The following is a 27,362-nucleotide window of genomic DNA, read 5'->3' as shown; positions in this document are numbered from 1 at the left end:
CTGGGCCCTTTTGGGGCTTTTTCAGGGCTATTGTGCCGTTCAGGATCGGAGCTGGCGTGGATGGCTGCCGCTCCGCTTGGCAGCCCGGCCCCGCCCCCCTTTTATCAATTTTGTAGCTTGTCTCTGCAGTTTTTCTAGTGCCATGATATCCTTCTTTAGAACAGGTGCGCAAAATTGCACAGCATATTCAAGGTGTGGCGTTACCAGCGATAATAACACAACTTGTAAATTAAGTATATTAGTGAATATGCCAGAATAATAATGGGAGCCTCCTGACTGAATAACTTCCTGGTTTAAGAAAACATTTGTATAAGCTGCAAACTGGTGTTTGCAGAAAATGTAGGAATTTCAAATGTATCTATTTTTGTTCATATTTACATTTTTCTTTTTTTGTGTGTGGATATTTCTAATATAAAATCTATGCAATGCATTACAAATGGAGGCCATCTGCAGCCTGAAGTATCTCGTTAAGGGAGGTACCATATAGGATTGGTGACCTTACCTTTTATTTTATTTGCCCACGATGCTCATTTGATATTCGATATTTCTGGTTAGCCCAGCTTACCCGGGTTCCTTGGTGGCTCCATGCCATTAACATTAGCATTGCTGCCGTTTCACCCACTGTCTAGAACATGACAATGTTGGGAAATACAGCAGCATTTACTGCATAATGTGTATATAATTACCACTTGAGCTGTAGATGGCTCTGTGCAGTTCAGAGTACTGTTTATATATGCATATTTATAACTGATGTGTTCTAAACGTTTGCCGTTTTATCCACACAAGTAAAGCCTAATACTGTTCTCCACAATTTACCAGTGTCTCTTTTTGATGCATAAATAAAAATTTGATTGACCAAAAAAATAAATAAAAATGAAGAAGCACTCAGACGGATCTTGAAATAAAACATAACAGTGCAACACTGCGCACCTGAACAAGATAATTTACAGTCCACACACATTTTATTTCTGTTAGCAGATGTAAATGTGCATATAGTGCATGCATCATTGCCAATGCTTGATAGTTTCACTGTTAATCCCATCACCATTAACAGCCATTGGCTTCTATGCAACAGAGAAAGGACAGAAATGATATGCAATTTAGGAAATAAGATACTATGGCCCGAGCTATGAGCTAGAAAGGATTCTGTACATTTTAGAGTTAAACCACCTTTAATCTTTGTTCTGCATTTGTACGCAAGCATTGGATTCTATATAGGTGTTGTAAATGATAGGACATGTGATGAGTGCGATAACGAATGTAGGTGATATGTGCTGGATATGATTGTAAATACCTGACTGGTGCTATATTTTATATATTTCATACATGTGATTATTAGTTTTCTAACTAGCTATTGCTCGATTTAATACGTTTTGCAAAAGATTCAACACTGTTCGAAAAGCTTTCCAAGTAATTTATCTATACAAGTCACCATTAAAGTCTGCGTGATTTTTTGAAGATAAGTGATTTTTAAAGTTTTCCTAGCAGTATTGAATTGTATGGAAAGCTTATTAAGTGGAGTACTATTTGAATAATGAGTTTGAGGCAGATGCTTTGCACACTGTGGGTGCCATTTGTGTTAATGATGGGTGAAGTTTATAATATCGATTCAGCATGGGTAAGTAATTGGTGCAATTTAGGCAATATATGAATATAATACTATGAAAATAACAATTCACAAGACTAAAGCCGCATCCTTATCCATGACAGAAATTGTTGCCACCATATTTTTATTAAAGTGTATCTTTTTGATGGAGTCTGGCTCTTGCAATTATTTGTTGGTTCCCCAACTCCTCAAATTCATTAAGACATAATTTAAAATGTGAGAGTATGTAAGCATTTGTAAGTGAACTCAGATTTCCTTGTTAAAATGGCATTTTTTAAGACTATTGTAATGGAGGACAAGTGTTAGCATTGGCACATGTTCCTCCATTGTCATTTTAAAAAGGTCACATAGTACAAGTTCTTCATGAAAGTAGGCTCTGCTGAGTGTCAGGTCCAGTTAAACAATTTAATAAACATATTGTAAAAATATGCGGTTTGAAAAGTGAAGATTAACATGCAATACTATTATAATACCTTGCAACTTTGCAGCTGGACTCTATGAGATCATTTTCTATGTCAAGGAGGCTTGGAGGCAAACTGAATTCAACAGGAGAGGTCATTCTCTTCAAACGAAGTAAACCTACACAGAACTTGGCGCCCATCTCTTCAAGCTCTTTTGTGCCGATTTGTAAACTCTGGAAAAAAAAAAATAAAATAATGTACTTCACATGAAGTAAAATGGAAATCTGTAATACAACAATCATCACTTTACAAATAACAGATGTAAGATTTGATAAATATAATATATATATATATATATATATATACACATATATACACACACACACACATACAAACACACAAATGCACAAACGGATCAGCAGCAACATTAAAACCACTGACAAGAGAAGTGAATAACTGATTATATTGTAACAATGGCACATTTCAAAGTATTAGTATAAGGCAACAGAAAATTGCATTAGGCTTGTCAGTAAAAGCAAAAAATTCAAGAAACCACTGTGGTACTCCGCAGATGTGGCCAAAATAGTAAAAAACAAAAAGTTAGCATTTAGTAATTATAAAAAAAAAAACAGAGTGAGGAAGACAGAATTATCTATAAGATTAGGCAGAAAGAGGCTAAGCAAGTTATACGAGCTTCCAAATCACACACAGAAGAGATAATAGCAGTCAGTAAAAAAGGGGGACAAAACTTTTTTTAGATACATAAATGAGAAAAGGAAAGGAAAGTAAAACAAGGATTAGTTAGATTAAAAACAATAGAAGGAAGGTATGTTGAGGAGGATAAAGGTCTAGCTGACTGCCTCAATGAATATTTTTGTTCGGTATTTACAGATGAAAATTAAGGAGAGGGACCTCTGTTAAGAAAAAAGATAAATGAGTTAATTATTACACGTGAGTTTACAGAGGAAGAGGTTCTATTTCAACTGTCAAAAGTAAAGACAAATAAGTCAATGGGACCTGATGGAATACACCCAAAGCTATTAAAAGAGCTTAGTGGTGTACTAGCAAAACCATTAACAGATTTATTTAACCAATCATTGATAACAGGAGTAGTCCCAGAAGATTGGAAGTTGGCGAATGTTGTGCCCATTCACAAGAAAGGTAATAGGGAGGAGTCGGGCAACTATAGGCCAGTAAGCCTTACTTCAGTAGTGGGGAAAGTGATGGAAACCATGTTAAAGGATAGGATTGTTGAACATCTAAAAACACATGGATTTCAAGATCAGAGACAACATGGGTTTACTTCAGGGAGATCATGCCAAACTAACCTCATTGATTTTTTTGATTGGGTAACTAAAATTATAGATCAGGGTGGTGCAGTAGACATTGCTTACCTAGATTTCAGTCAGGCTTTTGACACTGTTGCACATAGAAGGCTTATCAATAAACTGCAATCTTTAAGTTTGGATTCCAATATTGTTGAATGGGTTGGGACAGGCAACAGAGGGTTGTAGTCAATGGAGTATATTCGAAGCTTGGGCTTGTCACCAGTGGGGTACCTCAGGGATCTGTACTTGGACCCATTCTCTTTAATATTTTTATTAGTGATATTGCAGAAGGTCTTGATGGTAAGGTATGTCTTTTTGCTGATGATACTAAGATATGTAACAGGGTTGATGTTCCAGGAGGGATAAGCCAAATGGCTAATGATTTAGGTAAACTAGAAAAATGGTCAGAGTTGTGGCAACTGACATTTAATGTGGATAAGTGCAAGATAATGCATCTTGGACGTAAAAACCCAAGGGCAGAGTACAGAATATTTGATAGAGTCCTAACCTCAACATCTGAGGAAAAGAGATTTAGGGGTGATTATTTCTGATGACTTAAAGGTAGGCAGAAAATGTAACAGAGCAGCAGGAAATGCTAGCAGAATGCTTGGTTGTATAGGGAGAGGTATTAGCAGTAGAAAGAGGGAAGTGCTCATGCCATTGTACAGAACACTGGTGAGACCTCACTTGGAGTATTGTACGCAGTACTGGAGACCGTATCTTCAGAAGGATATTGATACCTTAGAGAGAGTTCAGAGAAGGGCTACTAAACTGGTTCATGGATTGCAGGATAAAACTTACCAGGAAAGATTAAAGGATCTTAACATGTATAGCTTGGAGGAAAGACGAGACTGGGGGATATGATAGAAACATTTAAATACATAAAGGGAATCAACACTGTAAAGGAGGAGACTATATTTAAAAGAAGAAAAACTACCACAACAAGAGGACATAGTCTTAAATTAGAGGGACAAAGGTTTAAAAATAATACCAGTATTACTTTACTGAGAGGGTAGTGGATGCATGGAATAGCCTTCCAGCAGAAGTGGTAGAGGTTAACACAGTAAAGGAGTTTAAGCATGCGTGGGATAGGCATAAGGCTATCCTAACTATAAGATAAGGCCAGAGACTAGTGAAAGTATTTAGAAAATTGGGCAGACTAAATGGGCCGAATGGTTCTTATCTGCCGTCATACTCTAGGTTTCTATTAAGCAGCAAATGAACACTCAGTTCTTGAATTTCATGTGTTGGAATCAGGAAAAATAGGCAAGTGAAAAGATTTGAGTGACTTTGACAAAGGGCCAAATAGTGATGGCTAGATGACTGGGTAAGAGCATCTTCATAAAAGGCAAGGGGTAGTCCTTGTATGCAGTGGTTAGCATCTATCAAAGGTGGTGCAAGAAAGGACTACTGTAGCTCAAATTGCTGAGAAATGTAATGATAAAAAAGGTGTCAGAACAGTGCATCAATGTTTTCTCTGTATGGGGCTGCTTAGGTAGAAGTGCCCATGATGATTCCTGTCCACCGTTGAAAGCACCATCAAGGGGGACGTGAGTGTCAGAACTGGACCATGGAGCATTGGAAGAAGGCTGCCTGGTCTGATGAATCATGTTTTCTATTAGATTCTATTAGCAGAAGGCTGGGTGAATTTGTGCGTCATTTACCTGGGGCAGAGATGGCAGCAGGATGCACTATAGGGAGAAGGCAGGCATATGGAGGCAATTTTATGCTCTAGGCAATGTTCTGCTGGGAAACCTTGGGTTCTAGCATTGTTAGATTGACATGCACCATCTACCTAGAGATTGTTGCAGACCAAGTACTCCCCATAATTGCAATGGTGTTTCCTGATGACAGTGGACTCATTCAGCAGGATATTCCTGCCACACTACATAAATTGTTTAGGAATGGTTTGAGGAATGGTTCTTTGCCTCCAAATTCCTCAGATCTCAATCTGATTGGGATTTGCTGGAACAACATATCTGAACCATGGCGGCTTCATCCCACAATTTGAAGGACTTAAAAGGGTTTGTTGACAATTTCTTGGTGCCAGATATCACAGGACACATTCAGAGGTCTTGTGGAGACCACACCTCATCCTGATGATCTTTGTAAAAATTGATGGTTTGATGCATAAAATAGGTATTTTGTTTGCATTGTTCTAGGCAATATATTGCACAAATGACTTAAAAGGTTGAGTCAACATCATGCCCCGTCTTAGAATGATAGTGCTTCAATTCATCAGTATTAATCTTTATTACAGATATTGGTAGTTCATTTAAGAAAATGCACATTTAGAATACTTTTAAAATGATTTTAAAGTGCCAGGAAAACAAAGCTGTTTTTCTGGCACTGTAGAATCATGCAGGGCCCTCCCTCTCCCCCCCCCCCCCCCCCTCGTGGCTTAAGTCACTTACCTGAATCCAGTGCCGATGTCCCTCGGCGCTGGGTCAGGCTCCACCCACGCTCCTCCCCGCTAATGTAAGCCAGCAGAGGAGACCTAATGCCCAAGGGCAGCAATGGCTGCGCTCACATTAGTATCTACCCATAGGAAAGCATTATTGAATGATTTCCTATGGGAAAAAAACTGGCGTTGGATGTCCTCATGCATAGCGTGAGGACGTCCAGTGTCAGATAATGGATCAAAGGTCCGTTTGGATTTCTGAAGTCCCACTAGCCACTAGAGAAGAAGAACCGGTCTTCTAAAATCTTTCTCCACAGTGTCAGAGTTCTGACAGGTATGCTTGTAAATGCTATTGCACAAGTTGATCTGCAGTAGTACTATGAAGTGAGCTTAGTGCACAATAGTATACCAGCAGCTGTTCTACAACTGATCACAAAAAGAGGGGACTATTTATTACACTTGCTGGGTTTTACTCTTACTTGTGTGTTTTCTTTGTTGTTGATGCTCTCCTGCCTGTCTCTCATCGCTTTATCTTTAATATAAGGGTTCTTGCTGCAGTAAAATGTATAATCCGCAATCCCCATAACTTTTATATACATACGGTATTTGAACTTATCTGTGCGCTGTATCTTATGAAAGCAATGTTAAAGTATTGCTGACTGTTTAAGCTTGCAATTTAAAATACAGAGTTCTTATTAGATATTTTGAGTAAGGCTTTAATGGCAGTTTTGCAATTGATACCCAAGTATGTAATAAAAAGGACATTACTTTCCACATTTCTAGACTGCATCAATAAGTTAGACGCATCCTAATGTTACCTTATAAGCCGTTTTTAAGGCAGCTAGACTTTTTCCTCATATCACATTTTTAAGAGCTGTAGGGAATAGAGAAGCTCAAATTCTATAATACAACTAATATTATATTTAAATTCTAAGTTTGGGAGGCACTAGCCATTCATACTAGATTTTAAACATATGTGTTCTTATAAAATGGTCATGTTACAGACAAACCTTAAACAATTTTTTTTTTACGTTTAAAAATTATTATTTTTAAATGTGTGGAATGAACACCATTTGTATAGATTTATTTAGGAAATAAACCTAAAATAAGTGGGGGAAAAAAAACAACCTTTAAAGTTCATGTGTTTGCTGCAAATCCTCAGTGAGCTCCCTTAAACCAGTAAGTTGCTTGGTCAATGCAAGGACCCCTCAGTTGTCAGCAGGAGAATAAGGGACAGAAAGTTAAGAACTTGGCAGCAGCTATAGACTATACCTAGAGGATAGCAGCTATTGCATTAGATAATAGCTACATTCATAGTTTTGAAAATGTACCCACCAGGCACTACTTAAATTTATATAGGAGCATTTTGTCAGTTTAGATTAAAATCCCAAACTTTTCTAATAGGACTGTTTATACAAGTGTGACTGATAATAAAAAGCAGCGAGTGGTAAGAGTAAACCATCTCTGTTTTATGGAAGTCTTAGACTTGGATTTACTAGGGATGAGAAATTAGAGCCCATGTCAACACTCTCCAGTTCCAAACTAATAACTTATCACTAGTATGCAAATTTACATTAAAAGGGTACACAGTGTCACTGTATAGCCAACAGAAAATATAACATAAAGCAAGTCTATTCATAGGACTGATCTACAGGATGAGGTTGTAAACTGACTGACCTATCAGCCCTGCCCGTGTCAATTTTGTGAGCACTACCAATGTTCTAATACATAAAATTACTGAACTGCACAGAAGAGTGTCTGCTTATGATCAATGTTAGCTGTAGATCCGATCCTGGAATGCAATGTGTCCTTCAGGATCACACCCCCCAGAATTATATTTTCTTGAAGCAGAGTTTGTCCTGGACATAATGAGAAGTCAAATTATGAATATTCTATTTTTGGAAGAGGGAAGATAACCGCAAATGATTTGCTCTTGTGGCAATAAAGAAGGATTGCTGAAAATAAGATGATGTGCTGGACTATTATTATAGTTTAACTAGCTAGTGTTACTAGCTATTCTGGAAAATATGTCAGGGGAACAGCTGCACCCTTCAAGGTACAGAAAATAGTTGAATGCTCACCAATAATCTATATTTGGTATGACTGCATTATAAAGGCAATCTCAACTTGACAAAGACAAAGAGTATAAAAAAAAATTGTTGTTTCTTGGACAAAAGCACCAACTGCATCCTTACACAGGATGGCCGAGCTTCTTCATAACAGAGAACACAGCTCCTGATTATCCCATTGTAGACCAAGTAGAGGGACCTGTGTTGAGGATACAGTTCATATGATTTGGGAGTTTCCCAAAGCATTTCTACAGGGACAGGGCAGGATGGCAGAGCTTGGTGAATGCCTGGGAGCTGCTTCGCCAACATGCCATTGCAGGAGAATAAGAGTCAACATAATATCTGCCAGATAGATATTTGCATACAACATAGGTCTTGTTTAAATGCATTACTAATATAATACATACAAATATGGACGGCAAAATGCATCATCAGAATGCTTTTTAGGCACTCAGTGTTTGAAAACAGTCTCTGATTTTACCTGCTTCACTCCCTGCACAGAATTACTGTACGTTTTCAAACACAGTAACTTAAGGTGCATGTAAATGGTTAAATGATCCTGTAATTTACTAAAGGTAGGGATCAGTTTTTCTCTATTTTACCATATATTTCATTAAAAATAAATACATAAATCTATTTACTTTAAAACTCGATGAAAGGATAATTATACTAAAATAGTTTTGAGGTGACAGTTGTCCTTTAATGGCATCAAATAATAAACATTTTTTTTTAAAAATTTAAAAAATCCCAGTGTGTTGTATAAAATAGGTTGCATAACAAAATAATCATATGAAATCTGTATTGTTTGTGTCTGGGAGCATACATCTCAAGCGCATCAAAAATGGCCAAGACAAACAAACCATTATCACCTAAAGCACTTGGCTACTTTAAATTTCGTCTGGACAAAAATCTATTACAGAGCTTCTCAAGGTTTCTCTCAAACCTATTGAAATCATCCTTCCTAATTACCCAATTATACGTCTTGGTATAATCTAGAAAACAATGTCCTCAATGTCATTTAGGTCTATAATAAACAATAATGGCTATTGTGGATCCCAATGGGACACCACTTGTAATTCTGCACCATAAAATGTCTGTTCCATTGATCACCACTCAGTACATTTTAGTGACCATTTAGACAGTACTCGCCCTTGCATTATTGGCAGCATCCTAATTCAGACTCTGCCATCTTGTCCTAATTCAAACTCTGAGACCTTGGCAATTCATCGATGAATAAAGGGAGTGTTAAAGACAACCTTGATAAAGCCAATTGGCTACTTTAGGGGTTAAGCTAAGAAGGGTAGCATTCTTTCAGGAGATGAACATTTGCAAGGATATGCGAATATTAAAACAAAAGGCTTAGAATAGAAAAAGCTTCTGATGGGAAAAGGGAGTTAGGTTAAATAAGATACGGACAGACTGACTGACAGACTTTTTAAAAACATTTATTCTAGGTTTGTATTTTTACAACTTACGGACTACCTTTTCCTAAATAAAACAGTCTAAAATAATGCCATATTTATCCTCTGACAAGGAACGCCGAAAATAAAGTATCACATATGTACATGATCTTAATTTTTTTATTTTTACTCGTGTTTATTCTAGTCATCTCTGTTTCTTCTTTACACTATAACATAAAATTATTTAGTTTCTTTTCTATTCATATATTTTTCTTTTTTTTTTGTCAATTTAAAAACACATGTGGTGAAAAAAGTAAAGTTTTTAAAAAGTCAAATTTGAGTAAAATAATGAAAAAACACAATTGCCATTAAATCATTTTATGTAATACAAGCAAGCCTGATTCACATAGAATTAATTTAAATGGCAAATTTTATGCAATGTATTTAAATTCCAACCCTGTCTTAACAACTAAATCAGAAGTAGTAATATAATATATATATATATATATATATATATATATATATATATATATATATATATATATATATATATATTATATTAATAAAAGTTTAGAAAACTAGGATAGCTATAAAATGAAAATACAAAATGCATCACAATTCTATGCGCCAGAAGCACAGTCTGAACACCGTAGAACCAAATAACTAACAGGTCGTGCTGTAGACAGGGCCGGTGCAAGGATTCTTGCCGCCCTAGGCAGCAATCCATTTTGCCGCCCCCTCATAAAGGCAACTACATTCTATCACATGTTTATTCACTAAATTCTGAATTGCAATGAACACACTGCATAGAAACACTCATCCAGTATATGCATCCATATAAACACACTGCCTATTACATACAATCAACCATATGCACATTTCATAAATCCTCACACACACACACCGCCTAATAAATACAATCATACACTCATACTGCCGAATGCATAGATCAGTACACATGTACTGCCTAATGCATACATCAATAGACACATACTGCCTAATAAATATATCCACACACTCTTTTTCAATGTATTTGGTGCTGTTTAATTTTTAATAATATTGAGATTTAATTTATGTTACTACAAACATTTTTTCGGTTTAATATAGAATTCTATTAATATATATTTTAAATATAATTTAATCTATAAGTATCTAATTACATGGTCACTCTGACATACATACACATTTTCACTAACACTTTCACTGACATGCAATGTCACATACACATTCTCACTAACACACACTCTCACTGACATACACAGTGTTGCTTACACACTTTCACTAACACACACTCTCACTGACATACAGTGTCACTTACACATTCACTGACATACACACAGCTTCACTTACACACACACTGACTGACATACAGTGTCACTCACACATTCTCACTGACATGCACAGTGTCATTTACACAGTCACTAACACACACAGTATCACACACACACACTGTCACTCAAGCACAAACTCATACCACTTTACATATAGTCACAATGTATTTACACCCACAAACACAGCAATTCAATACACACAGACCAATTTACCATCATACACTCATACTCATAATCAGTTCCACTTACCTTCAGATGGATCATTCATAAGTGCTGTGAATGGAGCAGAGGGGTCCATCCTGCAGGTAGCTGGTGCTGTTCCTGGTGGGGGAGCAGGAGAGCCGTGCACTGTGAGCACAGGCTACTTCCTGTTCCCCTCAGAGTGCTTCCGGTGTTCACAGGCAGGGGGCAGCTGGGATATTAAGTCATGTCCCGCTTCCCCTGCCTGCAGGAAGCACAGAGCTCTGCTGGGGTGCTGGGGTTACAGCATACCCCTCTCCCGAGCAGGCAAGCAGTTGAATGGCTGCGCTGGGGGGTGGCTAAGAAGCCGCTCGCCCAGCACAGCAGCAGCAGGGCAGCCCACCAGAAAACCTCCCGGTGGGCGCCCCCCAGAGGCCGGCGCCCCAGGCGAATGCCTTATTCGCCTTAATGGTAGCGCCGGCCCTGGCTGTAGACATCTCCTCTGTCCATCTTTCCCTGCACTCTGTTACGCATTACTGCCACAATTTTCAAAAATGTACCAGAGCCATATGCCCCACTTGCACACATAAGTACTTGCGCATCTGAGCAGGGTCCTCTCCAACCTATCGTTCCTGTAAGTTTTTTTATAATTGTCCTATTTATAGTTAAATCCCCCCCCCTCATAATATTGTAAAGCACTACGGAATATGTTGGCGCTATATAAATGGCAATAATAATAATAATAATAGTATATGCTCACTTTCACTAAGGAACAGCAGTGGCTGACAAGTGTCTTTCTTTAATGGTCAACGGGGCATTTATTTATGGCCGAAGTTGCACATGCTCCAGGTTTGCAGCATTCACATGAACTACAAAATCAAGTAGATGGTATCAATTTGTATTTCTTTTTACTTTTTTTTTTTACATTTTAAATACATTATTTGAGCTACTTTTGGAAGAGAGGGATGCCATTCTCAGTTGACTTGCAGTTAACTGGTTGCACAATGCTAATTTCAGCAAGTACTTTACTATGTACACTGGAGATTTTAGATATGACCAATGACTTGATATGTATAAATGTGTCCTCCGTGTAGCTAGTCATAGAAGCCCCATTAAATGGTTGCTATGGTGCTATCTGCAATCAAACTTTCTCTTGTATTATCAATACTACAATGGTACAGCCACCATTCTCTATAGCACGGGTAGGCAAATTTCGGCACTCTTGTCTTTCTTCCATTTTCATCACATTTGACATATCAAACAATACTTCCAATACAGGACAGTACACATACAATTATATATATATATATAATTACTTGCATCATTACACCCTTTTAGATTCCAATTGTGCATTATCTGATATTTCGCTCAGCACAAACAATAGATAGGACACATTTGTTTTGGGAGTGCTGATAGAACCAGGTGCTTTAAACAAGTTAATTATAATTTATGATACTTCATTGCAGAACAGTATGATGGTTCAATCAATCAGATGGCTACATCAAGTATTAACAAAGAATCAATTTGGCAGCAGGATAATAATTTGTCTCTGTCAAATATAAAACCACTTAGTGACCAAGAGGTATATGATAGCCGCGTAATAGGCAATAGAAACCAAGGCTTGTCTGGGAGGTTTGCATATAGTATTTGATAAACAATGTCATTAGGTGGCTTTGCAATAGTTTTATAAAGCTGTGAATATTACATGCAGATCCACAAGGAGACCCTGGGGAGAAAGGGCCTTTAAAACTAGACATAAAGCCCACCTGCCTGTACAGAGTTGCAGAAAATAGTTTGTAGTTATCTCAACAAGAAAGCTTTGTGCTAGACATATACATGTAGTGGGCACAGTATCTTTGCCTATCATATCGACATGTTTTAACTGAAGACCAGGGCACCTTTAACACTATCAATGCAATGGACTTAAATGGGATTGGAGATGATTACATTGGAAACAATGGCTAACTCTTCATATTTTCCAGCTAAGCTATTGTGACATGTCAATTTCCAATAGCCTTGCTAATTACATACATTTCATGGTTTAGTGATTAACCTTGCAAGTAATACTCATTTCAATTGATATGTGACACTGCAAAGAGTTGTTTTCAAGTGAGGTGTGTTGCTGTGCTGACATTCCATTTTAAAGGGACACTATAGTCACCAAAACAACAGTAGCTTAATGAAGCAGTTTTGATGTATATATGATGCCGCTGAAGTCTCACTGCTAAATTCTCTGTCATTTAGGAGTTAAATCACTTTTGTTTCTTTACATGCATCCATAGCCACACCTGCCCTGGCTGTGACTGACATAATCTGCATAAAAAACAGTTTCATATTTAATCAGATGTTGGATTTTTAACCCGTGGTCTGTAAATTGAACTTTAAATCATACACAGGATGCTCCTGCAAAGTCCATCAAGCTATTAACAGTGCAGGAGATATGAATTTCTAAATTTAACAGAATTTGCAATAAAGGAAGTGTAAATATCAGATGACTCTTTACAGAAAGTGTTTAGGAAAACTGTTCAAGTCACATGCCTAGGGCTGCATAAACAGAGTAAATTAACTCTTAAATGGCAGATAATTGAGCAGTGAAACTGCAGTGGCATAAAATATACACCAAAACTGCTTGATTAACCTCTTAAGGGCAGTGGGCATGCTATGCTGTCCTTGGGGACCCGGCTCTAAATGCCGTCGGGCAGCATAGCACGTCCCCGTCAACCTATTTACTTACCTGCTCTCCAGCGACCCCACGCTGGCGAACGTGGTGGGGGCGGGGACTCACCTGCCATTCCAGGGAGTACCCCTGCTGCCGTTCTGGCCTCCTGGGCCATATGATCACAAGGTCCTTGCGAGAACCTCCCGATGGTTCAATCAATCAGATGGCTACATCAAGTATTAACACAGAATCAATTTGGCAGCAGGATAATAAATTTGTTTTATGTATTTTTCACACACACACAAATATTAACACTAAATTTGGCCAGTGTTTGTGGCCAAGTGGCTACTAAAAAAGACTGGACATACCCCATTTGCAATACCTTTGGTTGTCTACTATTGCAAATGGTATGCCATCATGGGGGTAATTCTCATTCCTGGGCTACCATACGGTCTCAAAGGCAATGTAACCAATCTGGCGAATTTTAATGTGAAAAAAATGAAACACAAGCCTTATATTTGACGCTGTAACTTTTGAAAACACCATGTACATGAGGGGTACTGTTGTACTCGGGAGACTTCGCTGAACACAAAAATTTGTGTTTCAAATCAGTAAAAAGTATCGCAGCAATAATATCGTCCGTCTAAGTGCTGTTTGTGCGTGAAAAATGCAAAAAAACAGTACTTTTACTGGCGATATCATCGTTGTAATAAATTTTACGGTTTTGAAACACTAATATTTGTGTTCAGCGAAGTCTCCAGAGTAGAACAGTACCCCCCATGTACAGGTTTTATGGTGTCTTGGTAAGTTATAGGGTTAAATATAGTGCTAGCAAATTAAATTCCCTTTACTTTCGGCATGGGTTGTCAGGCAGGTCCCACTAATTGTAATGAATTAAGATACCCAATTATGTAAAAATATTACATACATATATGTGTAGAATTAATATATATAATTTAAAAAAAAAATATTCATATATAGGTATATATAGTGATACGTATATATTATGTATATAGATATATATTATTTCGTTCTACGTGTATTTTGATATAAATATATATATATATTAATATCACAATACAGTTTGAACGAATTAACACACATCTATATATTTTTTAATTATTTTTTTGATTATTTTTTTTATTTTATTTTTTAACGTATTTACATTTTTTTATATTACGGTATCTAAAAATATATATATAACAATAGTTATATATATATTTAATCAGTATCAGTCTGCGTGTAATGTGATATTAATATATATATATATATATATATATAATTATATATTAATAGTAAAATACACCTAGACAGTATGTGTGTGTATGTGTGTGTATATATATATATCTTTTTCTGTGTCCTGATGAAAGCTCCTGTGAGGAGCTGAAACGTCGATTTTGTTCCCTTCGAAATAAATGAAGATTTAAGCAACTTTCAATCCTTGAGTGCCGGTAATTTTGTATCCTGTATTGTATTGCCACCAGAGCACCAGGTAAAAAAAAAATTTTTCTTTTATTGAAGTTGGAGTGCAGGGGTTCGCTGGATTTTGTATATATATATATATATATATATATATATATATATATATATATATATATATATATATATATACACACACACACACACATTCACTGTCTAGGTGTATTTTACTATATAATATATATATATATATATATATATGATCTAAGTATATATATATATATATATTTTTTACACTTATTTAATTTAATTTGATTTTATTTCCAGCCAGCAGGGGGACTGTCATTACAGTTAATCCCCTTGCTGGCAATGCCTCAGCCAGCTAACCTGGCCATGTGATTGTGAGGTCCTCACAAGGACCTCACTCTCACATGGCCGGGGGGGCCCCCAGGAGGACGGACGTGCCGCGGGGGGGCTCCCTGGGAGTCCCCCCAACCGCGATCGCCGGCGACCGGGTAAGTTTTAAAAAAACGGAGGACGTACTATTACGCCCGGCAGCGTTTAGAGCCACTTAAAATAGGGCGTAATACTACGCCCTCTGGTCTTAAGGGGTTAACTAAGAATGATTGATTGATCACTATTGAGCAAATCAAACATTTATAGATCGTTAAGATGGCACCGGTAAGCATATAAGCACACATAGCACATATTACTAGATGCAGGCTTGAAGGCCAGAGCTATGCCACAGCTATTAAGAGCTGACACAGCACTACGGCTGTTTATTAAGCTGACACAGCACTACAGCCGTTTGAGAAACTTATGTTGCCATCTCTAGAACAGTACAAAAAGAGCTTGTAGATAAGACATAATTAACCACCCAGACCTGGCATGAGTACTGGGGGTCCTGAACAGTCTGGCCAACTGCCAGTTCCATCCAGCTGCTTGTACCAAGGTCTTTTGCTGGGCTGCACTGATCAGGAACTACTGACTGTCCTTGAAGACAGGTATATAAGACTAAGGGAATCTGGCACTCACTTGGAGAACTACCCACCTGTAATTTGGACGCGTGTTACTGGTCTCTGCTGTTCCCAGAAGAGAGGGTCCCTCCAAGCCTGACTGCTTGAGTTCCCCCAACCGTGCGCAGCGAGGACACAACCAAGCCCCTCTAATGGTGATGTATACTTAAGCTGATATGTCTAGATACTAAGCTGTTTAAAGTAAATGCATGCAACTACTTAACTGAGAGTAAAACTTACTTTGAGTTAGATCCCTTTGTGGACAATAAAGTGTGGTGTGAATTCTTATATTCAACTTTGTCTGTGTGTGATTTCTCTTTCCTATAACTCAATATACTCATCCTGAACTGGGTTGTGTGCCTGCCAATATAGTTTCAAGCCTAATTAGGTATTGATTATTACTTTTTGTGTATTGGCATTCATGAATTTAATGATTAGGCACAACACCAATGTTTACCTTTCTCATCTCGGATAACTGATTAATTATAATGTAGTTTTATTATATATTAATATTATACTTGTGTTATCGTGAGCTTCTCCTTTAGAGACGTACTTTAATATTGAGTATCTGCTTGAGGCACCCAATAATATCATGACAGAAAAAGCTCACCACCTGTTTAATACCTACACTATATGGTCAAAAGTATGTTGGCCACTGTTTATTGAGTTCACCCATTGCTAACGCGTGATTAAAATCTAGCAGATAGCCGTGACATTCTTTATACAAACATTGGTAGTACAATGAGTTGTACTCAAATACTCGGCAACCTTAAAAATGGCACTGTCAAAGGTTGTGCCTTTGTTACAAGTAAATGCAATCATTTCTACTAGATCTGTCCAGCTCAACTGTAAGTCCTGTTGTGAAGTGGAAGCATCTAGCAGCCCATTTACAAAAATGGTAGATCATGCATAATCACACAGCAGTGCACCCAAAAAATCTATCACTTGTTGTATCCTTTACTACAGGTTTTAAAGTGTCTTTGAAAGCAGTCTGCACTAGAACTGTAATTCAGGAGGTCAATTAAATATGTTGCCACAGCTGAGCATCTGTACACAAACCTTATTTCAACATGCGCAATGGAAGTGTCAGCAGGAGTGGAGTAAAGAATGCCACCACTAGACTATGAAGCAGTGAAAATGTATTCTCTGGAGTCACAATTCACTATCTGCCAGATAAATCACAATTCACTATCTGGCATTCTGATAGAAGAATCTGGATGTGCAGATGCCAGGAAAATGCTATCCAATGCATAGTGCCTACTGAAAAGTTTTGTGGAGCAGGATTTAAGATCAAGGGCTGTTTTTAGGGTGTGAGCTATGCCCCAAGGTCCCAAATGACACAAAAATAAAGATGTCCGCTTAGATTCTCGAGTGGAAATTGATAACTTGTCGGGAGTATTTGTAGCACTGTAGTGCAGCCATGGGGAGAAGCACCTCAGATATCAGCTTAAAGTAACACTCCAAGCAATGTACAGATTGCAAAGTGCTGTAGTGGTTATGGTGTCAGAAGTAGTTAAAGACTTCTTACCTGGGGTCTGCAGGGCAATGAGGCCAACGTCTACTTTTACCAAGGAGAGCTGGGAGCCCATGCAGTTCAGATCTAACTCTTTGACTCAGATCATCAGTGGTTTGCTCTCAGCCAAAAAGCTAAGCTCCTAAATACATACTGCAAATTATTGCTGTTAACATTGTGACATACTGAAAGTTTTAAACTTAAATTTATATTTGAAGAAAAAAAAAAGTCACAATTCCGATTCTGGGGGGTCCTTAGGATACCCACATATTTATTATTAGCCCTGTTACGGCACCCCAGGTATAGAAGGGGTTAAAGCCATGTAAGATGTTACCTTTCCGAATGCAAAGGCAGCTACCAATCACTCCAAACAGCCGAACAGAAATCAAACAAATCATCCACACCATACGAATGCTCCAAACAGCCGAACGTGAGAAAACCATACAAATATATCCCCCCAAGTACGAGACAAAGCTCCGTATTGAGGGTCAGCAGGAATTTGGTTTAATGTGGGCTACCTGCCCGGTATTTATGCAGGTCTTCCACCAGGTGGACACTCCCCTAGGGGACCTGGTGGAAAACTGGTACAAAATATTACAGTAACCAATCAGAGTATTGCAGAGATAAACACTCCCACCGGCATATTGTAACCCCTCCTCTCTATCCTGGAGATAATTGGGAAGTAACTCAATTATCTCCAAGGATAGAGGCTAAGACTCGATTTTATATGTGGTGATGAAAACAAAAATATATCATATAAAAACTACCAAACAGAATATGGGCATTCAACACATCCCCAGATAGCTTAGATCTGAGCACACATTATTACCGAATAGCGCTCAGATCCCATATGCACCGTTCAATCGCCATGGAGCCAAAAGTCTTTCACATAGTCTTTCGTTATACAAATGGGCTCCATGGCATAGCTATCTGGGGTAAGTCCATTCGTGCAGAAAAGTACCAAACGGGCCTGCGTTCGTATGCTGGATGAACAGAAGAAGGGAGATCGGCGACTTCAGCGGTTTTCGTGAGGAATAGTGCCCGTTTTTGGTTCCATGAAATCGTTGACGAACACCGCTGGACATTCGTACGTCCAAGATTGCCGCTGCCTCGTAGTCGGCATACGAACGACGACCACCCAGTCGGCATTCGACCATTAGGAAGTGTCTGCGGTTAACCACAACGTTCTGATGAGGCCAAGAGGTTAACAAGCAGCACACTTCCATGCTGGGTGGCTGGCCATTCGGCAGTTGTTTGGTAAAATAAAGAAATAAACGTGGGGGCTGTACGGACAGGGAAAAAGCCGAACAAACAGACGAATAAAGGGAAAATAAAAGTAATTCACAGACAGATGGTTGTGTCACAAGCCCTTCCCCTTATTTCTTTTTTTTTGCTTGGGTATTTAATAGAAGGGAAGTTTGGAGGAGGTCATTGTTACTTTTCAATTACTGATCCAGACTGTCGTTCAGGTTAAGGGGTTTCCCCCCTCTTTTCTTGTGATTTGTCCTTTTCCCTCTGGTTCTGTCTTGAGGGCTGTGGCTGACTGGATCGTCTTATATATTGACTTCCTGACTAGAGGATCATCTATTATCTACAGGCTTACCTAAAATTATTGCTGTACCCACCTGCCCGGAGGTGGATACCATCCACTTCCCAATCCCTATTTTTATTGATGTCTTCACACGATATGGATTTTTTTTCTTTTTGTGTCTAACAGTTATGTATTAATTGCCAATAAAGCTTAGGTTCTTGTTTTGCTACTTATCTCCTAGATTGTGCTCTTTCCCAGTACACACCCCCTATTAGTGAGTGGCATTGGAACTTAGTTATTTGTACTTATTAGTATTCAACATATGCCAGGTATGCAAAAATGTTTGAATAACTCAGCAACTACAAATTCACAGGATTTACGCATCAAACAAAATTGCAGAGAATTCACATTAGAACTAGGCAGAGATTAAACATTTTCTCTCTCATTTTCAGTGCAATTGTATTTCAGCAAACTCTAACTTTACCAACAGTTCAGAGTTACCATCAGAATTGTAGTTATTGTCCCAAATCTGTAAGCAGATCCCACCCACATGGTAAGATGTGACCGATCACTAAGATAAAAAGTATTGTGTTCTATCGTATAGCACTGTAGAAGTTTGGAAAAAAGAAAATTGAACTCTTGAAAAATTCAGATGAACATAAATGCTAAAAAAAAAAAAAAAGGCAGAACTAGTAATAAAAACTTGTATTAAATTGGCTGTAAAGCCTATAATTACATATTTATTCTGGTAATTCAAATATCAATTCACATAACATATATAAAAAAAAAAATTAAAGATAGAAAACAAGTAAGCAAATGAAGGGCTTTAATTCACATTGTCGTAACTAGTAAATAATGCAATTTCCTTTAAATTAACTTGGTCATGTAAGCAATATAGTGCTACAGGCACTACAGGCCTTTTCAATTAGTCCTGGATCTTTGGAACCATGTGATTGTGAAAAAAGCAGGTAAATGTAAAACAGGAGTAAGATCCTAATCTGTACGGCCCTCAGATCTTGATCAATTCTCTACTGAAGTAGACCTTTGTATGTTAAAGTAACAGGACAGATAAAATAGGAAGCCCTTAACTCCTTCTACTTAATAACTAAGTATGTTTGTGATAACTTTGTTCTTGCTTTTTATCCTGTACCTCCACATCATGTGACATGTGCTATATTAAAGGAAAAAAAGAAAAAGCATACTATATAGCCACCATAGCTAATGCAGCCTTCTAATAAACAGTTAAAACAGTAGAATTTATGATCTCCAGCTACATGTATAAGAAATATTAGAAACAAAACACTTATTCTTTACCTTGTATTTTCCCTGATCACACCCACATAGCGTACTTTCCATTGTGTAACTTCTCTGAACTCCCAGCTCTCTCCAGACAACAACACGGGCAGTGGATTCTTTAGACTTTTCCACAACAAAACTACAGCTGCTCATGGAAAATGCTGGGGCGATCTGACTTAGGACTTTAGGAAGAGTCTAAATGGAGAGAACAATAATTAGGTTGAGCGAAAAGAAGAGGAAGCAAACAAACAAACTTACAAAGTAAATGTTGGTTTCTATATACAACATGGACTGTCACAGATTATCCTACCTGTCAAAACATTGTGAGGCCAGACTACTATGACATCACACTAATCAACATTCTATGTCAATGTAAAAATCAGTGGTATGCTGCCGTTATCAACAATCAGGGCAATGCAGTAGAAAAGATGAAGATCTGCAGCAATGAAAGGACAAGGATGGAATACAGAATGTGCAATAAAAAGGGCAGTGCTGAGTATTATTTATTTATATTTAATAACGTCTAAGTCACTTTTGTTGATCAGCCCTATTTTGTATAGCTTTGTAGAAATTTAATTTGACTTTGAGACTACAGCCAACAACCTTTCACTCTCATGCCCCCTAGTGTATGAACATACACATTACCAATAATTGCATCCTAATGTGAAACAGAAAAGGTTAACCATGAAGTATGTGACTACTGTAAATGGGCACAACTATATTAGAAATAGCAATTCTTAAATGTCAGCTTAAAAGTAAAACCTGTTGCAGACCGTCAAAGAGATAACCTTTTAACCTCTGCTTACAAAAATACATGTTGCTGGTTGCTGAATAGGCAATATCGTGTTTAGCTGATGTAATCTTGTCATGTTACTTTTGCTGTAACGTCTGTCTATAAATATGTTTGCCTGATCCTTAAAGGACCACTATAGTGCCCTGAGGGTGCCCCCACCCTCAGTTTCCCCCTCCCGCCGGGCTCTAGGGGGTGGAAGGGGTTAAACTTACCTCTTTCTCCAGCGCCGGGCGGGGAACTCTCCTCCCCTTCTCGTCCTCCATAGCGACGTCATCGGCTGAATGCGCATGCGCGGCAGGAGCCGCACGCGCATTCAGCCAGTACATAGGAAAGCATTCTCAATGCTTTCCTATGGAAGCGCCTCTAGAAGAAAGGGTTAATCCTAGCTGGACCTGGCACCCAGACCACTTCATTAAGCTGAAGTGGTCTGGGTGCCTATAGTGGTCCTTTAATACACTGGTAGCAGCCCAATTTGAAACATGTTGTCCGTGTATCATTGAAAGGCTCTTCCAGAATGTTCGGTCCAAAAGTGATATGCATGGAACGCTTTGCCCAGCAGTATAATTTGACCCCAACAGAAACATAAAGGACAAGAGAAACAAAGCTAATATTTACATGATAGGGATGGTTAAGGACTTGCTAAATTGTGAACTATCCATGAAGAGAACAGCATGCTAGACAATACTGTGATAAAGGAAGATGGTTTTGCATTGTATGTAGATATTCGACAACTTCTGCTGGGTTAAATAGGATTTTTCTAAATATATATTAAGAGTTTAACATTTAGCAGTTAATGGCCACAACTTAATGTTTTCGGTAAGCTTTTCAAATGATTTCATATTTGCATATAAATCTTTAAAATGGGTTTATATTTTGTTTATTGAAATATAATTGAATATTTTATATATGAACCCCTTAATGACACAACTTCTGGAATAACATGGAATCTTGACAGAATATTTCCGTCATGTATTATTAATAATATATTTGATCATTGAATATTTAAAAATAATAATTTTAAAAGTTTACCCAAAAATATTAAATAATTTGAAGAGTGTATCCAAATATATTACATTGAGTCCAATGTGCGTATATAGGCTACTATTGATAATGACCAGCCAATATTTGTTACCATTTCTTCTATCCAATTGTCCGCTCTAGCCCTATGATTCTTCTTCTTAGTGCCATGCATTCTCCCCTTTAGACACAGACTAATGAAATAAACTACTTCTTACATCCAAATAGTATCTGCCTTACTACTATACAAAGAAACCTTAAAACTGGCCTACTCACCTGTCACTCTCAGTCACTTGATATTATTTCTTACTCTAGTTATTCCCTTGCTTTTTCACATATGTATACACTAAAACAGTAATATGCCAAATATGTACACTTATATCCCTCCATTAATCTAGCTCTATTCACCCTCAGTGTACAGATTAATATGATAATAGTAATAATAAAACATGTGGGAAATGTGTCTCCTACATAAGGTGAGCAGGGAGGGGACAAAAACTGACATTTTCATTTTTTATATAATTTACTGTACATTTTGGGACGCTGAAATACACACCGCCTCCCCACACCCTGCACACTCATGCTTCAGTGATACCCACACACATACCACTCGCAGCTACTTACAAATGTCCCTCACTGTACTCAAGCTCAGCAATCTAAAGATACTGCACTTACAGCCACCCTACAGCTAAACATACATTCATCACACATAGGTACACACACAACACACACGCCACCACCTTACACACACTTAGCCATGCAACACACACCTCTTACTACAGTACAATAGCTACAACACTTACTCTACACCTAAATAACACAAAACCTACACAGCCACAATATGGATGTAGCAAGCCATACACTTCACAATACAACGCTACATTTAAAGTTTAAAGTCACATACCTAAACAATACACATACAGTTTTCCTGACACACACACACATATTATTCATTTTAAAGGAACACCACCAAGCACCTGTGCAATTAAGGGGGACAAAAGTGTGAGCAATGTGAAGGTGGGGCGTCAAAAAGTACCTTCGCCTTTGTGATCAAAAATCCTTGCACCGGTAGGAGGGCCCTTGATTTCTAGTTGCCGGGGGGGGCCATGTGAGTGGTCAGTTTGCCACTGGTAGAGTGTTGTACAACATGCTGGCAAGTTGTGACTAAAATCTAGAAAATGTGTTTGGTATACAAGAAAAACTACCACAAGATGGCAGTGTCTTCCTGGTAATATCAGCCACTAAATCATTGCTATACGATTCGTCTAAAATGCAGGTTTCTTTATAATCTCTTTGAAAGATAGTACAGTCAATATAATCAGGTCAGAAATGATCACTGGAAAATTTATTTATTTATTTATAAAATATTTTCCAGGAAAGATACATTGAGATTTCTCTCGTTTTCAAGTATGTCCTGGGTCCACAAAACATTGCATTGATACAATAGGGTACAATAAAATACAAAAAACAATATTAATACACAATATATACAAAATTTAACATAAAACATGTAGGAAATATATAATTAACCATAACACGTGAGGTATGTAGAGAGGGATCTCTTAAAGGAATTTAGGCTTGGGGAAGATTTTAAAGTGTACGGGAGGTCGTTCCATAATTGCGGTGCTCTGTAGAAAAAGGAGGATCGGGCTGCTTTCTTTTTGTTTTGAGGTAGACTAAATAAAGTGCTGGTACTGGCTCGGAGGTGGGAACAGCCGAGGAGAGCATTCTGCTCAGGTAGGGTGGGAGCTTCCCAGAAAAGCTATTAAACACAAGCAGGGGCGTACCTAGAGCATTTGGCACCCGGGGCGGACCCTGAGTGTGGCACCCCCCCCCCCCCATAATAAAAATGTAAGAAAACACCCACAATTTTTTGCTTTCCTATTGACTGTTTGAATGTGCGCGCACCTCTTGCCGCGCATGTGCATTCGGCTCCACTCGGGAGCTGACATCGGCGGGGGAGAAGAGGTCACCCCTTAAAACCCATTCAGCCACTTACCTTTCTCCAACGTCGGGCTCCCTCCCTCCCCCTGCCGACGTTAGATCCGAATGCGCATGCGCGGCAAGTGCATTCAAACTGCCCATAGGAAAGCATTACTCAATGCTTTCCTATGGACGTCCAGCGTCTTCTCACGGTAAGTTTTACAGTGAGAATTGCGGAAGCGCCTCTAGCGGCTGTCAGTGAGACAGCCACTAGAGGCTGGATTAACCCTCAGTGAAACATATGTTTTCAGCTGCAGGGTTAAAACTAGAGGGACCTGGCACCCATACCACTTTATTGAGCGGATCCTTAGAAATAGCATAGGAAAGGGATTTGAGTTCAAAAGATGTAGCGGCTAGGGCAGAGGTTTTGTAGAAGGGGGCCAGGGCAGAGGTTTTGTAGAAGGGGGCCAGGGCAGGGGTTTTGTATAAATGCGATATTTTTGTAGAAGGGGGAAGACAAGTGCTTTTGTAGAAAGGGGCTGGTGAGAAACTTCTAGAAAACTCCTTCCCTGCCCCTTTCTACAAAGCCCCTGGTCTCGCCCCTTCTAGAAAACCCCTGCCCTTCGCCCTTCATATAAAAACCCTGCACACTAATCACATAAATTTCATACACTCCGTACACATAAAAACCCTGCACCCCGATCACATAAATTTCATACACTCCCTACACATAAAAAACCCTGCACATCCCCCTTAATTAAAAAAAAAAGCTGCACACCCCTTTAAAAAAACCAAAAACCTGCACAACCCACCTTAATTAAAAAAATCATGCAAACCCTTAATAAAAACCCTGCACACCCCCTTAATAAAAAACAAAAACTTTCACAACCCCCTAACAAAAAACATGCCCCCCCCCTTAATAAAAACCCTGCACACCCCCTTAATAAAAAACAAAAATCTGCAGTGCACATCCTCCCTTAATAAATAAAATACTGCAACCCCCTTAATAAAAAAAACAACCTGCACCCCCCTTTAATTAAACATACCCCCTCTAAATAAACTTCCCCCGTGCTGCACCCCCTTTAATTAATCCACATCCCCTTTAATTAATACACAACCCCTCTTTAATTAATCCACCCCCTCTAATTAATCCACCCCCCTCTAATTAATCCACCCCCTCTAATTAATACACCCCCCTCTAAATAATCCACCCCCCTCTAATTAATGCACCCCCCTCTAATTAATCCACTCCCCTCTAATTAATCCACCCCCCTCTAATTAATGCACCCCCCTCTAATTAATACACTCCCCTCTAATTAATCCACCCCCTCTAATTAATACACCCCCCTCTAATTAATACACCCCCCTCTAATTAATACACCCCCCTTTAATTAATACACCCCCCTTAATTAATCCACCCCCTCTAATTAATCCACCCCCTCTAATTAATACACCCCCTCTAATTAATACACCCCCCTCTAATTAATACACCCCCCTTTAATTAATCCACCCCTTTAATTAATCCACCCCCTCTAATTAATACACCCCCTCTAATTAATCCACCCCCCTCTAATTAATACACCCCCCTTAATTAATCCACCACCCTCTAATTAATACACCCCCTCTAATTAATACACCCCCCTTTAATTAGTCCACCCCCCTTTAATTAATACACCCCTCTAATTAATACACCCCTCTAATTAATCCACCCCCTCTAATTAATACACCCCTCTAATTAATACACCCCCTCTAATTAATCCACCCCCTCTAATTAATACACTCCCCTCTAATTAATACACCCCCTCTAATTAATACACCCCCCTCTAATTAATACACTCCCCTCTAATTAATCCACCCCCCTCTAATTAATACACCCCCCTCTAATTAATCCACCCCCTCTAATTAATACACCCCCCTTTAATTAATACACCCCCCTTAATTAATCCACCCCCTCTAATTAATCCACCCCCTCTAATTAATACACCCCCCTCTAATTAATACACCCCCCTTTAATTAATCCACCCCCCTTAATTAATCCACCCCCTCTAATTAATCCACCCCCTCTAATTAATACACCCCCCTCTAATTAATACACCCCCCTTAATTAATCCACCACCCTCTAATTAATACACCCCCTCTAATTAATACACCCCTCTCTAATTAATCCACCCCCCTTTAATTAATACACCCCCTTTAATTAATACACCCCCTCTAATTAATACACCCTTCTAATTAATCCACCCCCTCTAATTAATCCACCCCCTCTAATTAATACACCCCCTCTAATTAATACACCCCCCTCTAATTAATACACCCCCCTTTAATTAATCCACCCCTTTAATTAATCCACCCCCTCTAATTAATCCACCCCCTCTAATTAATCCACCCCCTCTAATTAATCCACCCCCCTCTAATTAATCCACCACCCTCTAATTAATCCACCCCCTCTAATTAATCCACCCCCCTTTAATTAATACACCCCTCTAATTAATACACCCCTCTAATTAATCCACCCCCTCTAATTAATCCACCCCCTCTAATTAATACACTCCCCTCTAATTAATACACCCCCTCTAATTAATACACCCCCCTCTAATTAATACACCCCCCTCTAATTAATACACTCCACTCTAATTAATCCACCCCCCTCTAATTAATACACCCCCCTCTAATTAATACACCCCCCTTTAATTAATACACCCCCCTTAATTAATCCACCCCCTCTAATTAATCCACCCCCTCTAATTAATCCACCCCCTCTAATTAATACACCCCCCTCTAATTAATACACCCCCCTTTAATTAATCCACCCCCTCTAATTAATCCACCCCCTCTAATTAATCCACCCCCTCTAATTAATCCACCCCCTCTAATTAATCCACCCCCTCTAATTAATCCACCCCCTCTAATTAATCCACCCCCCTTAATTAATCCACCCCCTCTAATTAATCCACCCCCTCTAATTAATACACCCCCTCTAATTAATACACCCCCCTCTAATTAATCCACCCCCCTTTAATTATCCACCCCCTTTAATTAATACACCCCTCTAATTAATACACCCCCTCTAATTAATACACCCCCTCTAATTAATACACCCCCCTCTAATTAATACACCCCCTCTAATTAATACACCCCCCTCTAATTAATCCACCCCCCTTTAATTATCCACCCCCTTTAATTAATACACCCCTCTAATTAATACACCCCCTCTAATTAATACACCCCCTCTAATTAATACACCCCCCTCTAATTAATACACCCCCTCTAATTAATACACCCCCTCTAATTAATCCACCCCCCTCTAATTAATACACCCCTCTAATTAATCCACCCCCCTCTAATTAATCCACCCCTCTAATTAATCCACCCCCTCTAATTAATACACCCCCCTCTAATTAATACACCCCCCTCTAATTAATCCACCCCCCTCTAATTAATCCACCCCCCTCTAATTAATACACCCCCCTTTAATGAAT

At 38.6% G+C, this 27,362-nt stretch overlaps 1 protein-coding gene across 3 annotated transcripts in view; it reads right to left on the bottom strand.

Annotated features, from left to right (window-relative positions):
• The window catches only part of AGTPBP1 (ATP/GTP binding carboxypeptidase 1), a 191,262-nt gene that overhangs the window by 19,585 nt on the left and 144,315 nt on the right, over positions 1 to 27,362 (bottom strand). For all 3 annotated transcript variants that reach the window (XM_063454992.1, XM_063454991.1, XM_063454993.1), the window contains 2 exons: positions 20,169 to 20,345; positions 2,080 to 2,240 (listed from right to left, as the gene is read on the bottom strand). In XM_063454992.1, coding sequence (XP_063311062.1) covers positions 2,080 to 2,240; positions 20,169 to 20,345 — 338 coding nt within the window. The remainder of the gene's footprint in view (positions 1 to 2,079; positions 2,241 to 20,168; positions 20,346 to 27,362) is intronic.

The sequence above is a fragment of the Pelobates fuscus genome, chromosome 5 (assembly GCF_036172605.1).
Source record: "Pelobates fuscus isolate aPelFus1 chromosome 5, aPelFus1.pri, whole genome shotgun sequence".
Lineage (NCBI taxonomy): Eukaryota > Metazoa > Chordata > Amphibia > Anura > Pelobatidae > Pelobates > Pelobates fuscus.
The sequence above is the reverse complement of the archived record's forward strand: the minus strand, read 5'-3'. Positions and strand labels throughout refer to the sequence as shown.